This window comes from Muntiacus reevesi, chromosome 3 (assembly GCF_963930625.1).
Source record: "Muntiacus reevesi chromosome 3, mMunRee1.1, whole genome shotgun sequence".
Classification (NCBI taxonomy): domain Eukaryota; kingdom Metazoa; phylum Chordata; class Mammalia; order Artiodactyla; family Cervidae; genus Muntiacus; species Muntiacus reevesi.
In genome coordinates, this window is record NC_089251.1 from 136,728,334 (window position 1) to 136,755,408 (window position 27,075).

At 35.9% G+C, this 27,075-nt stretch overlaps 1 protein-coding gene across 2 annotated transcripts in view; it reads left to right on the forward strand.

Moving 5' to 3' along the window:
- ERBB4 (erb-b2 receptor tyrosine kinase 4) overlaps positions 1 to 27,075 on the forward strand; it is a 1,213,162-nt gene that overhangs the window by 1,022,576 nt on the left and 163,511 nt on the right. For both annotated transcript variants that reach the window (XM_065930645.1, XM_065930646.1), the window contains exon 20: positions 10,988 to 11,173. In XM_065930645.1, the coding sequence (XP_065786717.1) occupies positions 10,988 to 11,173 (186 nt within the window). The remainder of the gene's footprint in view (positions 1 to 10,987; positions 11,174 to 27,075) is intronic.

The following is a 27,075-nucleotide window of genomic DNA, read 5'->3' on the forward strand; positions in this document are numbered from 1 at the left end:
TAATATAATTGGTATCAATTAACAGACTATTCCTAAAAATTAGAAACACAAGAGATGTCATCCTTTAAAGAATGTGCAGTGTCTAGAAAAATAATTAATTCCCCAAAATATACAAAATCATGATCCTAACAATTAAATAAGAGCTGTTACCAAAATTACTAGATTCTGATCTATTTTAAGTCAAATTTAATTTTCAAATTTTTAAATAGAACATCCTAGAATCAATTTCTGTGCAGAAATGAGAATAAAGACATGAGTTAGTCCCTTCTGGCAAAAGTTATTCAGCGTTTTATTATTGGAGGACTAATTTTAAGTAGTTGAGAGTAAATTGTGTTCAATTTATTTATTAAAAAAAAATAGTAGTTGTTAGAATGTTACTCCATAAAGATTCCATTAATAGGTTGATCTGATCATGATGGTTCCTGTTAGAATACTAAAATAATGACCAGAGAATCAACTGAGTCTACCTGGATACCTAACTGATATTGACAACTCCTGAGGCGATATCACAGTAGAGAGAGTCTTGACCACAGATGTAGTAGAAACTGGATTCAAATCCCAGCTTGGCTATTTAGCAACTTTTGGAGATTATCAAATTGCTTATCCTTTTCAAGCTACTCTCCTTATCAGTTATATAATAATTGGACAACCTGTTGGACAAGATTGTTCTGAGAACTAAATGTGTCCACATGGAAAATCAATAGCATTGTACCAGGTGCAATTTGACATCAAGCAGCAGTTGTTATTATGATCTGATGAAATTATTGAATAGGTTGACTTTAGAGAGACTGTTTGCTAAAAACTAGAAAGCTATAGGGGAACTAATAGAGGGCTTACCCAAAAGATAAGATCAAATAACCTTGTAGAAATTAATTTTCATTTCTAGAGAGAAAAATAAAAGCAATAGATACTATTTGAAAGCTAATAATTATTCCTCCCTCTCTAGTTGCAGAATCTATAGCCTCAGATGATTTATTCTAGTTCTAGGAAGTTGATGTTTTCATTCTTTATAGCAGATTGCAGTGTCCTCTCAGAAGATACGTTTTGGACCTCACTGAGCTTGTTCTTCCGTATCAGTCCTGAAATGTCAATTGCAAATACCTTTGTACTTCTCTTTCTGTAACTTTACTAAGATTAATCAATAAGCGATTAAGTGTCTCTGTTCTGACTGTAAAGTTCATCAGAACCTCTTAGTCTTTATCATCTACCTTAACCCCAATTTCTATTTACTGTTATTACTGTAATGGTGATTACTATTTGTTACAGAACAAATTTGTGTTGCCCTTGAAGTTTTCTTGCAATTCTATTCTAAAAAACTTTTGGTTTTTTCCTAACACTTCATGATTACTTTATGTTGAAAGTAGGAAGAGATGTTTCTAGCTCTCCATGGGCTTAAGTGGGAAAAGAATCGCTTCTAAAGTGCTGACAGAAAAATTATTTTTTGGTCAATTTATCTGCCTTTTATTCCAAATGCCCCACCAGACTTCAAAAAAATCAAAGTGACCACTCACCCTGGAGCTGCAGCTTTTTTTCCAGACTCCTGGCCATGCCTTTACTACTCAATGATTTCACTCTCTTCAGATATAATTAGTTTAATACAAATGTAAAAATAACTAACATTTTAAGAGTCAACTAGGCACTGTGATAAGCCCTTTGCCTATAATATATCATTTGCTATTACATGTATATGTTAATTTCTAAATGAATTAAACATATCTGCATCATTTAGATTAGACTAATATAGTACATCCAAGCTAAAGACCTAGCAACAGAATTAATTGTAAAAATATGTATAAGTTCAAGGCAACAATGTTTAAACCTCACATTTACCTTCCAAAAAATTAGTTTTTATTGCCAAAGCCTTGAATTGAGAAGGATTTTGAGTCCTCATCCAGTCCTTACAGAAAGACAGTAATTGTATTAATTTCCTATAACTGCTGTAACAAGCTACCACAGACTCGCTCTTGTTCAGTCACTCCGTCATGTCTGTCTCTTTGTGGCCCCATGGACTGCAGCACTCCAGGCTTCCCTCTCACCATCTCCCAGAGCTTGCTCAAAGTCATGTCCATTGAGTCAGGGATGCTATCCAACCATCTGATCCTCTGTTGTCCCCCTTTCCTCTTGCCTTCTGTCTTTGCCAGCATCACGGTCTTTTCCAATGAGTCAGCTTTTCGCATCAGGTAGCCGAAGTATTGGAGCTTCAGCTTCAGCATCAGTCCTTCCAATGAATATTCAAAGGTTGATTTCCTTTAGGATTGACTGGTTGGCTCTCCTTGCAGTCCAAGAGACTCGAGAGTCTTTTCCAACACCACAGTTCAAAAGCATCAATTCTTCAACGCTCGCCTTCTTTATGGTCCAGCTCTCACATCCATACATGACTATTGGAAAAACCATCACTTTGACTGTATGGACCTTTGACAGCAAAGTAATGTCTCTGCTTTTTAATATGATGTTTAAGTTTGTCATAGCTTTTCTTCCAAGTTATTGCCTTCACAGAAATATTGTATCACATTTCTGGAAGCCAGACCTCTGAAATCAAGGTGTTGGTAGGGCTGCATACCTTTCAGAAGCTCTAAAGAAAAAGTTGTTCCTTGTCTCATCCAGCATCTGATGGCTGCATTTTTTCCTTGGCTCTCACCTCTGACTCCTCTTGAACCTGTAGCTAATCCTCTGCCTTTCTCTTTTAAGCATAGTTGTGATGGCATTTAGAAACCACCTGGGTAATTCTAGATGATTGTCATCTCAAAATCTCTAATTTAATCATAATCTGTATAGACCTTTTTCCAAATAGGGTGTATCAACAGATTCCTGGGATTAAGATATTGTCATATTTAGTAATTCATTATCAGACTACCACAATGATTGCTTAGCAGTCTCTGCCATGAGCAAGGGGAAGAAGGGTTGGTGTAGCATGCATGATATTTTTTCCTCAACAGTGACTTAATCTGTCATTTAACAAATAAGTTTTAGGTCATGTGACTTGCCCAAATTTACCTTATCACAACTCCAATAGGAAGCACGTGGTATATTAAGTTGGAATAATGTAAGAGACTTTAGCAAAGGGGTTTTTATAAAGAAATTGTAGGCTTAAGGAACACTAGCATAGACTGTTGAAACCTCTCAAGAATAGTAACAGAACAGTTAGGCATGAAGGAGCGAGAGAATTACCACTGTGACATTTAGTAGAAGGCTCAGGGAAATGGCAGGTGAGGGATAAATACTAACCTCACTGCCTTCTTTCTTTAGTCCTCTGCTGCTTATTATTATTGACTGAATTCAAATTAAACCAATAGAGAGACAAGGTAGCCTGTTGTCATTCATTTTGATCTGTTTTGCTGGGCATATGGCAAAGTGCGAAAGAATGGAGAATGAATCTGGAGGGGCAAAGAGAAATATGCAGGTTAATTCCACAGATCACTGGCATCATAGCTGGGAGAATAATGTAACTGTCTTTATTACAAAGTACAGTGCAATTTTCAACATGTCAAATTTAACTCAAATATTTATTGAGTACATACAAAGTTAAAGCTATCTATGTAGCACTCTGAAAAAAAAATGCTAAGGATTTTTTTTTTTTTTTTTTTTTTGCATGTTATAGCCAAAACAGACTGGAGTTAATGGAAAAATCAGCATTCTTTTTACACCAGCAGTGTGAGTCTAAACTTGACTAGAAGTCAGGTTAAAAATACATGGGAGGATATAGATTTGAGCTACATTGAAATAAACAGTAAATGGGACTTGGCACAATATTACTCTTAGAAATGAAATGGAATGGAAGAACTCAGAAAAGATAATACCAAATAGGAATCCAAGGTTTAAAAACCAAATCAGAATATATTTCTGAAACTTAGAAAATTGGTAAAAGTAGCAGACAAGCTTTTATGGAGAAATGTACTTTGTGTCTTAAATTAGAGATCCAGTAGGTTTTCTATATCAGGATGACAGCATGGCATTTGAAATCCTGGGACAAGTTTGGGTGGGAGGGTGGAATATAACACAGATTCTGTTTATTTATTAATAAAACTACATTGCTACCTTAGTATGAGCCATAAAATATATGAGAATTTGATAACTTTATCAGCTAATATTACTACTTTCAGATAAATCATTAGAGATGATAGACCTGTAACAAGTCTACTAAAAATGGAATATGTACTATGATAGGGGAGATTAACATATATAAAGATCTACTAGTTTTTACTCAGTGGTGACTGTTGAAATTATAGGAATTGAAAGAAAACAGATTGGAATATGGGCACAGTATAATTCTCATGCTTGGATATTTTTGACAGATATTTTACACAGGTATTTTGGATATGATCATGATGAATTTTGCTTGCCCTCTTTTAGATGGTAATGTTGCTATTTGTAGGTGCAAAGTATATCAAATCATGAGGAACCTCAGAACTGTGCAGTTGACTCCATATGTTTTTGATAACTCTGTCATATTTCTTAAAGTTATAAGATATAAGGATGCAAGAGGTTACAGATGAAACCATAGGCTACCAGGGACAAAGCCATGATAGAATTTCCACACTTAAGATATAGGAGGGAAAAGCAGGTTCCAATAACTGTAATAAAAATACTCAAAAATTCTACCTTGTATAAATTATTCATAAAGTTCTTAGTTGTGCAGCACTGATAAGTGTTATCTAGGTCTAAGATTCAGACAGCAAATGGGTGAGTGATGAACAGAGGTGGAAAACTGCTGACTCCAGAAGTTAGAAGGATCCGCATGTGATTGTTCCTGTTCACAAAAGTGATACCAGGGACTGGAAAAGAATGTCACTGAGCAATGTGGACCCACTTAAACTGATGGCGTATTAATTCAGTCTAATTACTGCTCACCTACTTGCACTAGTAAATTATTATTTATTCTAGACATGAGCGAACAGATGCAGATTTCATTTATTTTATTATCTGGATACCATCTGCAGCAGAACTGATTTGTAAAACATTATTATGGACCAATAATTTTATCTCATTTTTCATCACTGCCATCACCATTATCTTCTTTGTTCTCTACATCACCATCACTCCCTCTATCTTTAGGAGAGGCAGTTGTTTTAAACATTCAGAAATCTGCTGACTGTTACATTAAGCACAGTTTTATATGTCTCTGCTAATTGTTTATTATTTTTTTCTCTATCCCCCTTTTTTATCTTCCTTATCCCTGATGCAGTGAAAATTTCCCCATTTTCAGCTGGAGGGTATTGAATTAATGGTCCATTGACATAATGAAACAGTGAAAGTTTGGCTGAAGTAAACATTTTTCATAAACAGAATAGCTCATAAGTTTTCAATGACCATATTTTTTTTTCTTTTTGTGAAACTCCTAACCAACATGAGTGAGAAAATAAGTTTAAGTGCCAAGGTATAAACATCTGAAGGCTGAGCAAAATGATGCCTTAATGTGACAAATGGCATTGCTCACTTTTATTATTGCATCGAAATGTCTTTCCTTCAGAATGAAATAGAGATACAGATAGCATAGGCTAGAGAATAATGGCACACATGCTTCAGAGATTTTTATCCATGCCCTGGTCATCCCTTGATAGTTTAAAAAAAAAATGTCCTTAATTCCAACCAGACTTCATTGTAAAGAAAGATCTTCTTCCTTTAGAATTTTCAGTGTAACACCTGTTACATCCTTCCTCTCTGTCCAATGAGAAAAACTATTTAATTCACCTACAAGAAAAATTTTGTAAAGCCAAACAGAAATAAGAGACAGAAAATAATTTCATTTCTGGAAAAATAGTTAATACATCTGTCAACTTGTATGTATTCCAGTGGCCTTCAGTGATATGTTCTAATGACAGCAGCAAAGATTCCAAAACTGCTTCCAAAGGCCCCACACAGAGATAGGTAGCAGAGGACATTATTAATTTTAACTGAGTAATTTATTGAAACCCAACACTCCATTATTAAAATATTGGATTTCTTTCCCCTTTCCATCCCCCTCATCACACTAAATGAATCCACATTCTTTTCTCTTTATTTCTTCCCCTTTCCCCCAAAAAAGCCATCTGCTATTTCCTTTATGAAAAAAATAAAACCTACAATTAGTGTCCTGTTCATCTTTTCTTTTTCAGAAAAAGAGGACTATTATGCAAATACTCTGCAATTTGGTTTCAAATACTCTTTGTAGTGTGATGAGCAATTTTCTTTAATACAACCCCAGCTTTTTTGCCAGGACTTACTAATAGATTTTTTTTTTTTTTTAAAGAGAACTTTCATGCGACTTTTTTACACTCTTCTGTTGCAAACTTTTCACATGCATATTTAGAATGGAAATATTACTCCTTGAGTTGTAAAAGAAAAAAAAAATGTTTATATATTTCATCCTGAAAAAGGCCAAAATAATCTTAAAGTCTTTCTTGTTTCTTAAATTTCACCATGTTCTGTATCTTAGGAAATGGCCTATACCAAATAACATAGGAAATCAGAGAAATATATTTTCTTTGACTTTTTCTGAAAGCATATTGTAAGTGATGGCAATTTATCTATAAGTGCAAATTTTTGTTTGAGTGGCTCCTTAGGGACTGAAGCATGATTTGATCCAGTTCATTCAGGCATGGCTAAAGTCAGGTGTTTAGCACCGCCTTCTTTTTTTTTTCTTTTTTTCATCATTGTATTTTTTTTTTTTTTATTTTTCAGTGGGTTTTGTCATATTCTTGTTAGTAAGATAAGCATCTACAGTTCAAAGTGCTGATGGAACTGAAATGTTAAAATTGCAGTGTTTTTACCGTTCTAGGAAATAGCACTGTTCTAAGAATCAGAAAGCCTAAGTCTTAACTCTGATCCTTCTACTTACTCATATGAGCTAAGGCAGTAATTCTGCTTAGCCTTGGCTTCCTTATGTTACAGCAGAGAATGACTGCTTCCTAGAGTTACAATAAGGATCAAACAATGGTGATTGCATGTTACTTCTTTTGCAATAGAATGATAGAGACATACAATAGATGGAGATGTTTCAGAGCTTCTCAAAGTTCTATATTTCCTGCAGTAGCTTCACTACTTGCAGGAGCTTGCTACAAGTGTAAATTCCTGATTCATTCCTAGACCTGATTATCTGGGAGTGGGGCTAGGAAAACCACGCTTTAAATGATAAACCTAAGCTGTTTGTAATGATAAATGCTAGGACGTGAAAGACGAGTCACAGAAGATAAACAGAGAGAATACAATTAGGATATGTTTAATTTAATCTGATATCTAATATTTAATATCTAATTAAATATCTAATTTGTTTCTTGATTGAGTTAGACAACTTAATTATGTTTTGCTTTTTTGTTGATGTTTATGTGTATACTTATATGTGTACATATCATAATTCAGTGAAGGAACCTCTGGTTCACACTTTTAATATTAACATTCATTACTATTTAATTAATAAAATACTAGATTAAATAATAGATAATATAACTTGGCTAACATTTCTATTTGTACTCTCCTTATAATTGCATCAGTTTGCTTTGTTTCAAATGTTGACTGAAATATACAGGAAATAAAACCAAAATGTTTCCACTTCATGGACCCAAATAGAGCCATATTAGTAGCGATAACTCAAATTTCTGGCTTTGCTGATTGTGTAGAAATCCCAACTTCAGTGGAAGTCTTCCCAAATAGTTTGGGAAGAGTTGCATGTCTCATATGAATTTACAAACTACTCTGCCAGTTGCAGGCACCGAGTGGTATCTACAGTGTCCTTTCTTACCAGATCAGTCCATATGTGGAACTTCTCTTCTCTCTGAGACACTGAGAGGTCCTATCCCAGCATCATTGACTGGTATCACCCGAGGACACCACTGACCTTATGTGACCTTGTGTTTCTCGGTGGTCCCTGGGCTGCCAGTTCTCGAGGTGTTATGTTGGTGGTGGGCTCAGCAAGAAAGCAGAGAAACCAGTGGTGTTCCCTCTCATTTTCTTACTTGTCTGGTTCCTTGTGGCTGCTGGGGAAGGAGGAATTGGAAGACCTCATCTGCTTGGAGGTCAGCTGAAAAACGATTTCAGCTTCTATTCCCAAAGGCTCAAAAATAAAGTCCTTTGAATGACACCGAAGTCCCCTTACCAGCTTATTTCTTCTGTGTGGCCTCCTATCTCTCCTTTCTCCACACGAGTTCATAGTGCCCCACTCTTCCTTCTTCAAAAAACAAAACATTATAAATCACATAAGACCTTGGTTGGATCCAATAAAAACCATATACTCCATCAGGCTCACCCATGATTATGAATAATCTTTAGACTCTGCTGAACTCAACCCTACTAAAGAGTAGTGGAGATTACGAGTGAATAGCTTTTGAGATAATAATCCTCTCAAGCTATCTTCTCAAATAACTTTAAGATAATATTATTAAAACTCGAATGGTTCTACAGGGTTGTGCTCCTGTTTAGTTGCTTCAGCCGTTCATCCATCTTCTTACATCTTTTCTAGACAAGAATATCTTACCCCAGTCGAAACTGGCTACTATACCAGGTGCCTGTACAGCTTTGATTCTGAGTATCCCTTACTGTCATTTCCTTGTTTTCACAATTAAGTGCACTTTTTAAAGTGCCCTCCACTTTGTATTAAATGAGCACATCTAACAGATAAAGGAAACATATGAGATCATCTTTTTTAAGAACAGACATGCCCATATATTCACTCACTTGGTTCAAATTTTGCTGGATATAGAATTTGAGATTTAAACAAAACTTTCACAATTTTGAAGTCACAGCTTCATTTGGGAGAAGGAACTAGAGGGTGGCCTCGATTTTCACCATATATAAATTTACATGATTACCAGAGTGCTTCCTTATTTTTACCAGAGTACTTCTCTTTCCATTATCTAATATTCATAGTTTACAATCCCTTTGATTAAACTTCTCCTAAGGATGAAGTTTATTATTATGATATTCCAGGAATATCCCTTGGAAAAGGGAATGGCTACCCACTCCAGTATTCTTGTCTGGAGAATTCCATGGACAGAGGTTGGCAGGCTACATCTTTGGGGTCACAAAGAATCGGACACAACTGAGCGACTAACACAAACACACACAAGGATGAAGGAGCCCTGTAGTCTAAGTGCTTCCTAAATGGACTTGAAACAATCCTGATGAAGTCAGTCCCTCCTACTCCATTTATGTACAGTGGTTTGTGGTGTAACACTACTGAGCCTGTGGTGTGTACACCCTTGGTGTAAATTGGATTTATTTTCAGTTTCTCACCTCCTAAGTTAGGCTTCAGATTTTCTATGTTTGCTAAGTCAATTATTACTAATAAGCTACTTTCTACTTTTAGTGTTCCATCCCCATTGCTGCCTCTTGTGATTGTTGGTTTCTGGCTTTTTATTGATTCATTTATTATTAAAATGGTGGAATCAAGAGGAAAATGAAAGTAAACACATGTATCAGTCTGCCATGCTGTCTTAAAGAGAAACTCAGTACAGCATTTTATCCATGGTTATTTGAAAAATTTTAAAGCTACAAAAAACGTTCAAAAAGAGTATGATGAACATTCTTATACCTGCATATAGGTAAACTGATTGATAATAAATTGCCATATATGTTATCAACCACTCTGTGAGTGTGTGTATGTATAAGGTAGTATCAGTTTCAAATTGGAGTAAAGACACTTAAAATAGCTTTTAATTGAAAGCTAACTTTAGGATGGGCTAAATATCCGTCATATGTCCACCCTTTATCTTCATTAAGCAAAAATGCTTTTATGATTATGAAAAAGAAGTTAGAACTGTTTTTTCACTTCATGAAATAAAATTGGAGTAGACAAATTTTTACAATCTCACTTAGCTCTCAAATTTTATGATTCTATTTATAAGATATCATTTATAATTTTGAAAATGAAATAAATTTGAGTAAAATGAAAGGTTATAGAGTAAAATGTCTTATTAAAATGTTTTTTTCTGCATAAATTCATAGTAAGCATATTGTTAGATAGGGAAGCATATTATTTGTAATTGTTTACATTGATATTTATAATTTACAAATTACCCTTATGATGTCTGAATCCCTATCAATAATGAATGAGTTAATTTTGAATGACTGTTTTTGTAACTCTGGGGGCTTCCCAGATGACTCCGTGCTAAAAAATCTGTCTGCCAACACCTGCCAATGCAGGAGACCCAGGTTCCATCCCTGGATCAGGAAGATCCCCTGGAGAAGGAAATGAAAACCCACTTCAACATTCTTGCCTGGGAAATCGCATGGACAGCGGAGTTCCGTGGGCTATGGTCCATGGAGTCGCAAAAGAGTCAGACATGACTTAACAACTGCTGCTGCTGCTGCTAAGTCGCTTCAGTCGTGTCTGACTCTACGCGACCCCATAGACAGCAGCCCACCAGGCTCCCCCGTCCCTGAGATTCTCCAGGCAAGGATACTGGTGTGGGTTGCCATTTCCTTCTCCAATGTGTGAAAATGAAAAGTGAAAGTGAAGTCGCTCAGTCGAGTCCTACTTGTCACGACCCCATGGACTGCAGCCCACCAGGCTCCTCTGTCTATGGGATCTTCCAGGCAAGAGTACTGGAGTGGGGTGCCATTGCCTAGTCCAGACTTAATAACTAAACAACAGTAATTCATAACTTTGAGCCACCTTGTGCAAATAACTATTGTATAGATAATTGAACTCTAGAACCAAAGATCAAAGGTTAAAAATCCACAATATAATTTAGGATTCAACTTAATTTGGCAGTAAATAAAATCTAATATTTTTCACATTGCAGAAGAGAAAATACTACTATTAAATTTGCATGCAGTTATTATATAATATTTGTCATTCTAATAAATATAGTCTAATTTCCATTTATTTTCACTTGAATTAAGTCACTTTAGAAATATAATGGCTACAATAATGTCTTTTCTCACTTTTAATTGATTCCATTTTATGAGAGTACCTTTTCAAAATCATTATCAACAGCATCAGTACAGTACAAGTCACTGTCATGGCAAAGAACTTTGAGTTGAAGTAATGGTGTCATTCATTTTTTTCATTTAGGAAGCCCTAATCATGGCGAGTATGGACCATCCACACTTGGTTCGATTACTGGGTGTGTGTCTGAGCCCAACCATTCAGCTGGTGACACAGCTCATGCCCCATGGCTGTCTGCTGGATTATGTCCACGAGCACAAGGATAACATCGGCTCGCAGCTGTTACTTAACTGGTGTGTCCAGATAGCGAAGGTACGTGCCCATCATTTCTGCCTTTATACTTCCTAATCTACTACAGCTCGGGTATTTTCAATCTACTTAAATGAATTACATCTGTTATAATAAAGGTAGGGAGATATTTACATTCAAATTACAGATCAAACTCATCATCTATTTATATAATTTGGTGCTATTGTATGTGCTGTTTGTGTTATACTGACCAGATGCCGGAACAAATAACTTCTTGGTCAGGAGGAAACAAACTGACACACTGGATTCGCTGGACTTTTCTGTGTTTGGGTATTGTTTAGTAATGGATTCAAGGAAGAAAAGATTGAACGTTTGAATTGCTCCATTTGCAGATGATTTTATTAGGATAGCATGCATGTTCAATTCTCAGAATTACAAATGATCAAATTCTAAATATCTTCCTAGACACTTTGATAATTTGCAATTGGTCTTTAATAGTTGTTTTTTGTGTGGGTTTTGTTGTTGTTGCTTTTTTTTTTTTTTCGTTCCAGAATAAGGTCTCAGGCATATATGTGTGTGTATATATATATATATATATATATATATATACACACACTTATATGTGTGTGTGTGTGTGTGTTTGGTATGGTGTGGATCTCATACCTGGGAGGGTGGAGGGAGATGGATGTTGGTGAACTAGAAAACATGTACTCATATAGTCCCTTGGGACTATAGTTTTTCTCACCAGAGTTATCAGATCTTCAAAATATTTAGGAAGGGGCCAGAATTCTAGATTTTTCAATGTGATTTATCTAAATGAAAATCTTGGCTCAAACTTCTAAAGCACTCTGGGAGTCAAACAAAGCTTTCATGTCCTACAGTCCACCAGTATGCAACTTTGGTATGTATATTCATGTTCAAAGAAACCATTTAAGATTATCTATACCAATAATATCTTTTGAAAATGTTCTTCAAGATAAATAGGTCTGAGATGAGTTTCAATTCACTATGTCAACTCTTGTTTACCTCAAAATATTACCTGATGTTCTATAAATTTTACAGATCTGATCATTTTAGCATTTGTGTAATATAAATGACAAAATGTTAATCCAGTAGTTTTAGTCTATTTCTTTTTACAATCTAAGAATGAATAAAAATACATCATCCAAAGCAGAAATTTAAGATAACTCTTAAAATGCAAATCCCCAAAATCAAGGGAAAAGCCCACTTTGGTTTTCTGTACCATAAATCTCAATATAGTTTCCTTACGGACCATGTATTACAATTTTGTGAATATTATATGACAAACTCACAACTGAGAAGATTCTTTATGGTAATGAAGTTTGAAATATCACTCTTCAAAAACTGATTTACTTATCTAAGAACTTCTATAATTTATAAGGTGAGCTAAATATGCAATAGAAATTCTCAAGTCATCCTAGCAGTATAAATGAAAACAAAACTAAATTTTGAACTTCTTAACTATTTTCTATATTTCCTGCAGTCTTCTTCATAATTTAGGTTTTGTCCTTAGGGATTCATGGCATTAATATATCATTTATGCAAGACCGTACTCTCTAATAATAGAAACTACTTTGAGTTCCCTGAATAATCACACTGCTTTAAACCTTCCTGCCTTTGTAAATGACATTCCTTCTGCTTAGAAATCTCCTCTCAGAGCATCTTGATTCACATAACATGATCTTTTATATCCATCAACACTGGTTAGGCTCCCTCCCCTTGTGAAGTCAACCTTATTTTCTCTCTAAACAGAAGTAACTATTTTTTCTCCACTATTAGTTTGGTCATTGGTATATTGAACACATTTGTACCACTTAAATGTTATACCACAAGTTTATATAACTCTGACTGTATGGCATATATATTTAGTCATTAATCTTTTAATAAATATGTGTGGACACCTACCATGTACCAGGTATTATACATACTGAAATGTCTAGTGGTAGGACAGATGTTCAACAAACAAGACATCTAGGTATTGGATTAAACACTTTGATTTGATTTAGTTTTTGAAGAAAAATAATCACAGAAGAGACTTAAGGGCAAACCCCATTGAGTCCTGAGGGAGACTTTGGCTATTGGAATAAACGTAGGCAAAGAAAAAATTACAACAGAACCCTTTATACATATGGTGACCATGTAATTTTTCATCCAAATGAACAATTTTAAGAGTGAAAGGAGACTCTATTACTAGTTATGCCGGGACAACAGGCACACAAATGTAAACAGAGCGAGGTATGTGGTAATACTGAGTAGCATGAAAAATTTGGATTTTATTATAAATGCCATGAATATTGAAGTATTTTGCCCTGGAAATGATATAATCTAATTTATTCTCTAAAGAGATCATGCCAATTTATGTATGACGATTAGATTAAGGCAATGCAAGAACTGAAATGAAGGTACAAGTTAGAAGTCTGGGAGTGGTGAAAATAAGAAGTGAGTGGAATTAAGATACTTTTTTGAGACAAATTATGGTATTTTGATTACTGATTACTGGGTGGTAAGGGAGGGAAATATGGTAGTGCTGTTGCCTGAGGTAGAGAAAGCCAGTTCAGTTCCAGATGTGGCCAATTGAAAAGGTTTTTTGAATATAAAAATGGAGCTATCAAATAGGTAGTTGAATTTGGTCAAGTCTATGCATATAGATTTACGAGTTATAAATTGTCAAGACATCGGACATGACTGAAATATAGTGCACACACCCACATTGTAAGTATTCAAACATATGGGAAGATATGAGATTACCTAGTAGTTACTGACTTGGTCTGATTCCTGTTTTTCCCAGCACCTAAAATTGGGTTTTACGTGTAGGCAGCTATTCAGTATTTATTTGGTAAATATTTTGAAGTCATAAAGAAAATGAAAACAGAAAACATCCTACCTGTAAGAAGGGAGTCCTACTTTTATCTTTTTATTCCTCATTTGGGGGCAGAACTGTGTAGTGGAAACAGCATTAGAGTCAAAAGGACTTACATTAGTAGGCCATTGCCCACTTTTTGGTTTTGTGAATTTGAATAAATTATTCAACCCTTTTGAATTTTCTGTGTATTAATGGAGTTAACAATTACTATTTTTTTCTTCGTCTGCAAAATGAGCACAATACTGTCTACCTGGAGTAAGCTGAAAAACAGTCCTCTGCCTTCAAATATGTTATGTCCTAGCCCCAGCTTCTGAGGAGGTGTTAATTTAGATGTTAAAGGGCATTGTGCTGCTGTGATTCAATTAAAGATCTTGAGATAAGGAGATTATCCTGGATCATCCAAGCGGGCTATCCACATAAGTGGGAGGCAAAAGGATCAGAGTAAGGGAGAGAAGATATACAAATGGAAGTAGAGTAGGAGTGATGTGCCCTGAAGACAGAGGAAGGCGGCCACAAACTGAAGCTACCAGTCAACCTCTATGAAGCTACCAGTCAACCTCTAGGAGTTAGAAAAGCCAGGGGAGAAAGTGAAAGTGAAGTTTACTCAGTCATGTCCGACTCTGTGCGACCCCATGGACTATACAGTCCATGGAATTCTCCAGGCCAGAATACTGCAGTGGGTAGCCTTGCCCTTCTCCAGGGGATCTTCCCAACCCAGGGATCGAACCCAGGTCTCCTGCACAGCAAGCAGATTCTTTACCAGCTGAGCCACAAGGGAAGCCCAAGATCTTCCCTGAGACCTCTGGAAGGAAAGCAGGCCTGCCAACACCTTGATTTTTCTCCAGTCTGGAAACTGATTTTTGACATCTGAAGTCCAGAGCTGTAAGAAAATATATCTGTATTGTTTTAAGCCACTACATTTGTGGTAGTTAGTTATAGCGATAGAAAGTTAACAAACTTCTATTGCTATAGTGATTTGCAAATATTAAATAAAATAGCTCATGTAAAGTCCCTGGCTTAGCTCCTGAAATATGGAGTATTTAAAAATAATCATCTTTTATTTGCTATAGGTTGAAAGCTTTGAAACAGGAGAATTGTTTCAGAAATGTCTGTAAAATATGAGTAATTTGGTTTGAGTCAACACAAGTATTTTACAGATGGCTATTTCAGTAAGTTAGAAGAGTCTATTTTTTTTCTTTCAATTCTCACTAAAAGAGAATTTATGAAAATGAGATATCATCACAGTAATTACTCCAATACCCACTTTCATTATGGCTGCATCCTTTTTTTATTTGACAGAGTTGGTAGGAGGGGAGGTATGATGCTGTAAAATAGCCAATTTATATTTATGTTATAGAATACCTGTGAAAACTGTAAGAAGAAGGAATAATAATTATAATTGACATAAGACAGTTGCTCTGTGTAAACCACTATTCTATATATTTTATTAATTAATTAATTTTTTAATCACAAACCAGTGAGGGAAGTGTCATCAGTATGTCCTCCTCATGATAAACAGTGAGTCACAGAGAATTTAAGTTACATGACTAAACTCATACAGAGCGTAAATATTAGAATCTATGTTTTTATGTATAAGAAGAAAGTATTTCTTAAAATTTCATCTTCATTCCAAGTTTTCCTTGCATTCTTCCATCGGTACATCATTCTATAGCAGTTTATGTAATAGAAGCACAAATTTAAACATCAGATTGCTTCTTATCAGCAGCCATTTTCACTCTGCATGTGCTGCCTTTAGAATTTGATTTAATTTGGTAAGCAGAGCAGAACATATTATTATTTAATGTTTGTATAATACTATATGCCTTCCTGGGGCTTTATGAATGCAGGATAGAAGATAATTGTGAGAATTCGTTCTTTCAGAGTTGTTGCTAACAAGTTGGGCAAGCGGATTTTAAAAGACCACTTGGCAGAATCTGAAAAGTGTATGAGTTTAGAGTGAAGGAACTTTATGGTGAATAACACTGGTAATGGTTAAATTCATGTGGATAAAGCATGTTTTATGCAACAGGCATCTGCTGGGTGCTTTATATACTTTGTAGTATATAATATTTACTGAAATTCTAGCAGATATGGCCCATTATTCTCCCAGTTTATAGATGAGGAAGATTGAACAACTTAAGTCCTAAAGGACATATCAGTAGGTTGAGATACCTGGATTCTCTATCAGGTAACTCTGATGCCTGCCTGAGCCAGGTCTTGAAGCCATTCTGCACGCTTTCCTTTCCAAACACATGCATCACGGCGGCTTAAAGTCACTTGCCCTCCTCTGGAATTTGAGGGCTGGTGCAACTGAGCAACTGAGCATGCACACACACGCTGAGGAGCATGACATTTTTCTGTAGTTGTGTCTCATCATCACACCCATAACAGAGAAGATTCCATCATGAATAACACTTTTTACTGTCTTCATGGAAATGTTTTTATTGCCTTATCATCAGGATCTATGTCACGTTTTTCAGAATCAAGTGGGGGAAGTTTTTTTCCATCTATTTTGGGAGGATTTTTTTTCAACTGACTGTTTACATAAAAAATTATGATAAAGCAAGCTCAAAACTGCTCTGTGAGGTATCATACAATATTGATACTGATCACAAGTGATTCTATAAATTAATGATTTAAAAGGTATGGTTTGGTGTTAGTTTGTGTTAAGCATATAGACTCTAGAACCAGGCTGAATGGGTCCAAACTCCAGTTCCTCACTTATTAGCCATGTGGCCCTTGACATGTTATTTACTTTCTCTCTGTGCCCCCTGAAATTTAGCATTATAACATTACTTCTTTCATAGAACAATTATGAGAATAAGTTAATACTTGTGCTAAAAATGCTGCTTAGTGTAGAATAAGAGTGTCTACTGTTATAATTTTGGATAATATCTGAGATGAAAGCAATAAGGAAAGACACATAGCGTCCCTGACTCAATGAACATGAGTTTGAGCAAACCCCAGGAGATAGTGAAGGACAGGCAAGGCTGGCGTGCTGCAGCCCATGGGGTCACAAAGAGTCAGACACAACTAAGTGACTGAACGACAATAATAATGTCATTTCAAAAATGCTCAATTTTAAAATCTCAGATATAAAAGATTTAACACTTGTTCTTACACTATGCTGAGGGTAGGAGGAGGCAATCTCATGTGTAATATTTAATGTTTCTAGGTTTCAGAATAAGACTTGAGTCTCCTATACTCTAATGCTTTCCTGCACAGGTTCCTAAGCTACTTTTCTCCATGTGCTATCATCATGATCTCTAATTTTCATATCAGAAAATTGGATTGTTTGTAAGGTTGAACATGTGAAACCAGCAGTGAATTGGCAAAGAACTGAGGTCAGGATAATTCCTTACATTAGATAGTGTGAGCAGCCCAAAGGTCTATGGATGTAGTGAATCTGTAAAACAATTAACACCAGAACTAGTGGAAACTTTGGCACAGCAAGACACTCCAGATTATCTATTTCACTGATTTAAAATTTATAAAACATGAAATTGTTTCATCCAGTGAAATTTTACTTGAAAACCTAAGCAAATAAAACTGAGCCATATCTATAGCAATAGGGGGTATTGAAGGGGCTTCATGGAGCCCTGAGGGATGCCTAGGTCCTCACAGGGGCCAGCTTTAAGACCATCTGATGTGCCTATATTAAATATAAGGAAAATGAAGCCTACCCAGGTGACAGAATTCATTTGAGGCCACAGGTTATAGTGACAAGGACACAATCTGAATCCATTTATCACCCAGTGACAACTGACAGCCTGCATCTTTTACTCTGATCCCATAAGATTTGTGGACTGTTCATTTATGTTGTTCAGTCTGGAAGTCCTGTCCGACTCTTTGTGACCCCATAGACTGCAGTACAATAGGCTTCCCTGTCCTTCACCGTGTCCTGGAGTTTGCTCAAACTCAAGTCCATTGAGTCAGTGATGCCATCCAGCCACCTCATCCTCTGTTACCCACTTCTCTTCCTGCCCTCAATCTTTCACAGCATCAGGATCTTTTCCAATGAGTCAGCTCTTTGCATCAAGTGGTCAAAGTACTGGCACTTCAACTTCAGCATCATTCCTTCCAGTGAATATTCAGGGTTGGATGACTGGTTTGGTCTCATTGCAACTAAGGGACTCTCTCTGGCACCAGTTCAATTCTTCAGTGCTCAGCCTTCTTTATGATCCAACTCTCACATCTGTACATGACAACTGGAAAAACCATAATTTAGGTGAAATAACTACTGTGGTATTAGAGAGATTGAGTCTAAAAGATCATATACCTCTCATTATAATTTTTAAGTGATCTAATGAGCTTTTTCTCTTCCTGGAATATTAAATGAGAGATAGTTACCTTATTTTTACTTTCAAGTACTTTTTTGTTTTCAGTTTACCTTCCAAGGGCTTTTTTTCTTTAAATCTCTCTTTTCTACCAATAGTTTTTCCTCTCCATCTTTATATCAGGATGTCTAATAACATCGCAGCCTCCCAAATTGGTGATAAAGCACCTGGCTGAATTTGAATCATATTTCTCCCCTCCCTGAAACAGCCTCCCGCTTTTTATTTATGTGCCAAATTCTCATTGCCTGAAAGGAGGATGATATAAAAGAGGTAGTAAGGAATAAGAGAGCATCTCGATTGTACCAGATGAAAATGAAGTTTATGGAGGCATTTTCTAGAGCACAGGTCCCAGAATTGCACTGAAGCCTTAATTATTTCCTGGGGTTTGCATGAAATATGAAGGTCTCTCCCTTAGAGAAGTCATTTAGGTTGTTTCTTGTCTAACCTATAAAATAGCAAGCTTCTCTTTTGCTTTGCTTTGCCTGCGGCTTTGTTTGGCATGCTGAGTGATTCTAATTCAGCCAGGAAGATTCCCCATTCTATAAATGGCAAGAGTTTTCATTCAGCTACCATGCACAACCACAAAGTAAAGAACTTAATTTCTTTACTGTAAATGTATAACTAGTACTTTCAGTGTACTGTTTTTTTGACATAAAAGTGAAAACTTTTCAATCCGAATGTATAAAGTTGTACTTTATGTGTGTAAAGTGTTCAAAATTATGACAATTAGTCATGATTATGTGAATGAAGCTGGGTAGTATAGCACATTTTAGGAGTACAGCGATTTTCCCAAATGCAGAATCAAAGTAGCAGGACCTGTTTGTCTGGGTTATGGCTTCCCTGTGGCTTTTGTTTCTAAAATATGGAGGTAGATGGGTGTTATAATATTGCTATCAGGAAGTTGTGACATATATTCATGATCTTTCAGATATATGCATGCAACGTTATTCTTCCTACAAATTTCAGATGTTTACAGTAATTCAGAGGGTTAGGACTTGGATTTTGCTGCACATAGGAGAAGCAAAGGATGAGGAGATCAAGCAATCTGACTGGAAACAGGAAAACCATATTGGGACTGAAGACAAAACACAGATTTACTTCCTCTTGTTGTTGTTAATTGTTCAGTTGCTTAGTCATGTCCAGCTCTTTGAGACCCCATGGACTGCAGCACGTCAGGCTTTCCTGTCCTTCATCATCTCCCAGAGCTTGCTCAAACTCATGTCCATTGAGTTGGAGATGCCATCCAACAATCTCATCCTCTGTTGACCCCTTCTCCTTCTGCCTTCAACCTCTCCCAGCATCAGGGTCTTTTCTAGTGAGTCAGCTCTTCATATCAGGTGGCCAAAATATTGGAGCTTCAGCTTCAGCATCAGTCCTTCCAATGAATATTCAGGACTGATTTCCTTGAGGATTGACTGGTTGGATCTCCTTGCAGTCCAAGGGACTCTCAAGAGTCTTCTCCAACACCACAGTTCAAAAGCATCAATTCTTTGATGCTCAGCTTTCTTTAAAGTCCAGCTCTCACATCCATACATAACTATTGGAAAAACCATAGCTTTGACTATACAGGCCTTTGTTGGCAAAGTAATGTCTTTGCTTTTTAATATGCTATCTATGTTTGTCTTAGCTTTTCTTCCAAGGAACAAGCGTCTCTTAATGTCGTGGCTGCAGTCACCATCTGCAGTGATTTTGGAGCCCAAAAAAATAAAGTCTCTGACTGTTTCCATTGTTTCCCTGCCTATTTGCCATGAAGTGATGGGACTGGATGCCATGATCTTCATTATTTGAATGTTGAGTTTTAAGCCAACTTTTTCACTCTTCTCTTTCACTTTCAAGAGGCTCTTTTTTCCTCCTTGCTTTCTGCTCTAAGGGTGGTGTCATCTGCATATCTGAGGTTATTTATATTTATCCCAGCAGTCTTGATAACAGTTGGATGCACTTCATCCAGCCTGGCATTTCACGTGATGCACTGTGCATATAAGTTGAATAAGCAGGGTGACAATATATGTTCTTGACATACTCATTTCCCAATTTGGAACCAGTCAGTTGTTCTATGTCCCGTTCTTACTGTTGCTTCTTGACCTTCAGACAGGTTTCTCAGGAGGCAGGTCAGGTGGTCTGATATTCCCATCTTTTGAAGAATTTTCCAGAGTTTGTTGTGATCCACGTAGTTCCTCTGCACCTGCTCAAATTCTTCTCCAGAAAGTTTTTAAATTTATTCTGAAATAATTTTAGATTCAGAGGAAGTTACAAAAAATTGAAAGGGTATTTCCATTTGTTCCTCATCAATTTCCCCACTGAAAACATTTTGCATAATCATAGTACAATATTGCAACCAGGAATTTGACACTGGTACAACCCCTAGAGCTTATTCAGATTTCAACAGTTTTATATAAATTTTCATGTATGTCTGTGTGTACAGAAATGAAATGAAAATGTTAGTCACTCAGTCGTGTCTGACTCTTTGTGACCCCATGGGCTGTAGTCTGCCAGGCATCTCTGTCTGTGGAATTCTCCAGGTAATAAATCTGGGGTGGGTAGCCATTCTCTTCTCCAGGGGATCTTCCTGACCCAGGGATCAAAGCTGGGTCTCCTGAATTGCAGGCAGATTCTTTTCCATCTGAGCCACCAGGAAAGCCCCCTGTGTGTGTATAGTGAAATGAAGTTGCTCAGTCATGTACGACTCTTGCGACCCCATGGACTGTAGCCTACCAGGCTCCTCCATCCATGGGATTTTCCAGGCAAGAACACGGGAGTGGGTTGCCATTTCCTTCTCCAGATCTTCCCAACCCAGGGATCGAACCCAGGTCTCACGCATTGTAGGCAGATGCTTTACCATCTGAGTCACCAGGGAAGCCCCTGTGTGTGTGTGGTTCTATGCAATTCTATCTCATGTGTTGATTTATATAACTACCACCACATCAAGGTATAGAAGCATTTCATGACCTCATATCATCCCCTTAAGTCCTCCTACTTCTTTGTTTTTAATTGTTCTTAAGTCTTGCCATGATCTATGTTTGTAATAATGTCATTTTTATTGGAAAATAATTGCTTTACAATGTTATGTTAGTTTCTGCTCTACAATTAAGTGAATCAGTCACATGCATACATATATTCCCTCCCTCTCGGACCTCTCTCTCACATGACTTATTTTTAAAACACTTTTTTTAAAATTTGCTATGTTTTCCACATGATAATAGCTTTTAATATGGTGATATATATTACTGTTGTCTACTTGCTAAGTTGTGTCCAACTCATTTCCAACCCCATGGATTGTAGCCAGCCAGGCTCCTCTGTCCGTGGAATTTTCCAGGCAAGAATACTGGAGTGGACTGCCGTTTCCTTCCCCAGGGGATCTTCTTGACCCAGGGGAAGAAACCACATCTCCTGCATTGACAGGTGGATTCTTTACCATTCAGCCACCAGAGGAGTCATGGTGAGAGATATATATACATATATATGTGTATGTATATATGTAATATTGCTTCACTCTAGCATTAGTAATTTGGAAAAGTCATACTTCAAAGGCTATCCTCTATAGATTTGCACAAAAAATATTCTCAACACTGACTATGAAGAAGAGAAACCAAGTTTCTCTCCAACTACATAACTGTGTAGTTATGTGACCCAAGAGGGATGCAGCAGTCAAAATGTAGTATTAGATCCTCTTACAAATACTTAGTGGGAACATCTATACTCCTACTTCTGTGCCTTCTAATTACCATAGGAAAGTGGTTTAGCAGGTCACTGGCTGCAGACGAGAGAGAGCACATTCAAACCCAGAAGGGCATGTAGCCAGAAGGGAGGAAAATTAGGTTAATAATGAAGACAGACTGAAAGTGAGTGAGAAAAAGCAGTAAAAGCTTTATGCTCAATCTTCTACATTCTGAAAATGTTCAGAAATTTAGAATGATTATATTTAGTACCATATGATATAAAGTGTACATAGCTTGTATGATATATATGTATGTGTGTATGCTTTCAAATATAAATATATACATGTACATACAGGCTTTCATCTATATCTTGAATATAAATATATTAGTAAAATGAATTTATGTAACCAAAATTTCACACCAGCCAATTAAATATGGGAAGGAGCACAGGTGAGGAGAGTCATTTATTGTCATGATTAGAAATATTAGGCCAAACGGTATTTGCACAAATTTTTATTTTTCATTGTCTAAATTTGATTGATGAAAAGGAGTTTGTTGGAAATGTTTATTATTTTTCATCAGGTTAAGGTGAGAGTTGAACAGAATATATGTATAGCTGTGGAAAGAAAGGGGAGCTGAGTGGTTATGAGTATATGAACAGTGGCAATTGGTCAAAGATTTTATCCTTCATTAAGAAGCTGTTTCCTATACTCAGTATCTACAGCTTCACAAAATGAACAAAGGATGAGCTTAATGACAGTCATCTATCAGCTAGCTACATTTTCAGCGTCAGGATTCTGTTATTCCCAATGCTCTATGCCTTGACAAGGTTGATTGTATAATTATGATACTACATCACCCACTCCTAGTGCACGTTCACTGGTGAGGACCAGAACTAGGGACTTTGATGATCATTGCCCCAAGCCAGCACATTAGCGTGAATACAGTTTACTAATGGGGCTACTCTATTAGAAACTGTAGTATAAGGTTTAAACCAAGGATTTTGTTATGAAGTCCCTTATAGATTAAATGTCAGATTGTAATAAGCTTTAAAATTAAAAATATTATATTTTAAGACAACATGAATGATTCCCTTGAATTTTCATTTTCTGTCTGGTATGTACTAAGAATTACCAGTTATTCTGCTAAATTGATTCAGAATTTGTAAAGCTTTCACAAGAATGCATAAGTGCTAAATAAAAGAATATCCTTAAGTTAATTTCTCTACAAAATTGAAGAATTCCATAAAAATATAGCTAATATGGGTTGGAGTGGTTTTTATGAGACCAATACTGTTCTTACTCTGTGTGCTGGTACTCAATTTGTGAAATATATATATATATATATATATATTTTTTTTTTTTTTTTTTTTTTTAAAGAAGTTTCAGTCTACTTGTTTATATTTTGCTTGAAGGTGTTTAGATGGCTATTTCTTTAAAGCTTTGGCACATCAAGTCAGAACACATACTGAAATGACTCAGTTTCTGCTATTGACTGGAAAAAATGTTTGGCAATCCCTAAACCAAGAGTATACAGGTGGCATTTCATGGTGAGATTGAAAAAATTTCATAGATTATTCCCAGTCCCTGGTATCCAATCTCTCATGATTGGTACTGACCCGAGCTTGTGTGGAGCATGTTGTCTTGTTGTGGTTGTGTTTCAAGGAGATCGACAATGCTAGGTCACGGCAGAAGCAATAATGGAAAGTAGTGGTCCTTAAGTCTCTTTAACCTAAGTGTTCATGAAGCAAGATGAAGCCTGTAGCCAAATGAGCTAACACTTGCCCTGAGGCTCTGGCTTAATATTGGCTAAGGACTTTACATGAAATATCTCTTTTTTAAATTTATTTTATTGAAGTATGTGAAAGTGAAAGTCAGTCATGTCTGACTCTTTGTGACCCCATGGCAAGGAGTTCTCCAAGCCAGAATATTTGAGTGGGTAACTCTTTCCCTTCTCCAGTGGATCTTCCCAACTCAGGGGTCTAACCCAGGTATCCCCTATTGCAGGCAGATTCTTTACCAACTGAGACACCAGGGAAGCCCTTATTGAAGTATAGTTGATTTTATAATATTGTGTTAATTTCTACTGTACAACAAACTGATTCTCTTACATATATATACATTATTTTTCATATTGTTTTCCCTTACAGTTTATCACAGGATATTGAATATAGTTCCTTGTGTTATACCATAGGACTTTGTCATTTATCCAGCCTATAATTCTTACAATAAACTATGGGATAGATACAGTTGTATGTTTAAATGACTTAATATATATAAACTATCCTGCACAGTATATGGTACAACCTCATACTCAATAACATTAACTATCATCACATACATTGTTATTACTCATATAATTCCCATTTTAAATGAAAAACCAGAGACTCACAGAAGTTATATATCTTATATTAGGTCACAAAACTAATATGCATGAACAGATGATACTGGTACAAGTATATTTAAGCATTTCCTCATGTGACCTCAGATCATATTATATGATCTAGAGACAGGACAAGACAGTGAACTCAAATTGATAGCATTCCTACCTAACTAGTTTTGCATCTTAATTAGATAACTGAAGGAACTATTGGATTGGCCAAGAAGTTCATTTGGGCTTTTCCATAGCATCTTACAGAAAAACACAAAAGAACTCTTTGGCCAACTCAATATTTCTTATTTCCTGTCTTAATCTGTAAAATTTAGCATATAAAATTATTTAATCCAGGTAACTTTTTACATAATTTTGTGGGAGAGAGAGCATACTATATATATCTAAATAATGACTTAATTTCTTCTAGAATCACAATGTTAGTCATAGCTACTCATGCTATTATGGTCCCGTAATTTTTTTTTAAATTAAACCTAATTAAGTGAAATGACAGTCCATTTCACTATTACCTTTATCTAAAAAGATACCAGTATAATGCATATGGCAGTTACAAACTATCACTTTATCAAAATATCTCTATGCAGTGAGACTTTAACAGGGGCTTCTTACAGGACAAGTCTCTCCATGCTTTTGATCTTATTCATGGGTGCCCCAAGGTATCTGCCCACAGATTTCTCACATTTTCATCAATCATTGTGGTAGCAGAAAACTTTTTTTTCTTTAACTTTCATTCCCCAAAAGACTGGCTTGGAAAAAACATTATTGAAAACTTCCTTTAAATCAGATTCAAGATATTACAGTAGCGCTTACTAGAGTCTGTCAACATTTCCATTATAAACCCATATTTTCCAGGTTTATTACTTAGCTGTAAAATTTTCCTGGGGACTCTGATACAAAATACAGAATTTCAGCCCAAAGCAATTTTTATCATCACTCAAATATTGAGATTTTTCAAGTCATGATTGTTTTTTAAAATGCCACAAAAGTCAAACACTTTGGGGCACACCCACTCGTTTTAAGTCCTTTATAAAATGTAACATTAAAAGCAATTTATTTCTCATAAGAAACAAAAAAGTAGATAAGTAGGATCTCAAGGCCTGATGGAGAAATTTTGTGAGCCCACACGGACTTATTTCCTTATGATTTGGGGGGCTAATTTACTATTTAGATAGAAATTTTTAGCATTACTACAATAAGCTTTCAAGAAATTGGCACCATATGGGTCTGAAAGAAATTGGATGGTAGGCAAGGGAGAATTAAATAAAGACTGAACATGCAACCCACAGAAATAATATTCTCAGAGCTGTGGATGTTGCTGCCATCTGAGATAGTGCCATGTGTTTTGTTTTGTTTTGGTCTCCCTACTGGTGAGTCTAAGAAAGCCTGATAAACAGTTTATAGACTGTTAAAATATCAGGTGGATGACTAAAATCAGGAATTTTATCAGCAAAGCAACCCCCACTGCAACTTAATTGAATTTCTTTTCAACAGAAATTACTACGTTGGAAGTTCTAAATTTTTCTATCCCCAAAACACATATAACACAGACAGGAAAAATATGGAGTCTTTATTCTCCCAGCTTACTCTTACACCTCTCTAAAAATAAGATGTGTTTAACGGGAAAATACTACCTGGACATACTCTTCCCTGTTAGTTCTGAATGAATTTTAAAACCTACACTTTGGGTCAGATAAGGTGGGTAAATTAGTTATACTTTATATCCTTGAAGAATTGTGATTTCAGGACTTAGAGAAGTCACTCCTGAGGGAATTCTAGTCATGAATAATTCTAAAGCACTTGCACTCTTGTATATATAAGGGGAATCTGTGCTTCAGTGTAATGGAGAGAAAACCAGACAGAAGAAATTTTACTACATTGGCCACGCTTAATCAAAGCCATCAAATGATATTCCCAAGTCCCTAAAGTAGGTGGAATAAGGTTTAAGATACAGACTTTCAAGACAACCTCTGATAGGTTCCTATTTTCACTAATTTATACACATAACAGATGGTATTCTATTAAGGTTTATATATATCTTTAAATGAACATGACCTGGAGTATAGAGGAGAAGATGTGAAATGACAAGACTTCTTATACTGGTCATAACAAAGTAAATTCATATGTATATCACAGATAGGCCTTAAGAGCTGAATTTAAATTCTTTATAAAGTAAAATTTCGAAAGCAGGTTAAAGATGTTAATCAAATATACACACATGCTAGAAAGGAGTTCCCCAGGAGATACAGACACTTAAGATTTTTTACTTAAGATTCTTTCTAGCTGGAAGCCCAAATTGTAAATATCTGAATACAATATAGCGAGGCAGGAAGAACCCTTAGGAGGCTGTTTAACAGTTTGTATAACAAATGATGTTCTCAACAAAAGTAATATCTATGGGCATTAAAAGCAGGAGAACAAGAGGGCTCCTATAATTACTGAATGATGGATGAATGATTATGTTTGGTGATATGCTTTGTAAATTACCATACCTAAAATAAATGGCAGATTTTCAGAGTTTAGCAGGCTTTTGAATTAGAAAACTCTGACAAAATTTATTTGGTCATCCTCTTTAGTAAACTCTGTTCCTTGGCATGATAATACTTCTTTAGTTCTCTTTGACTCTGTCTCTGTCTCTCTTCATCTGAGGCTTCCAATTCAGGGCTCATTTACCAGATAGTCTTCAACCTTGGCTCACAT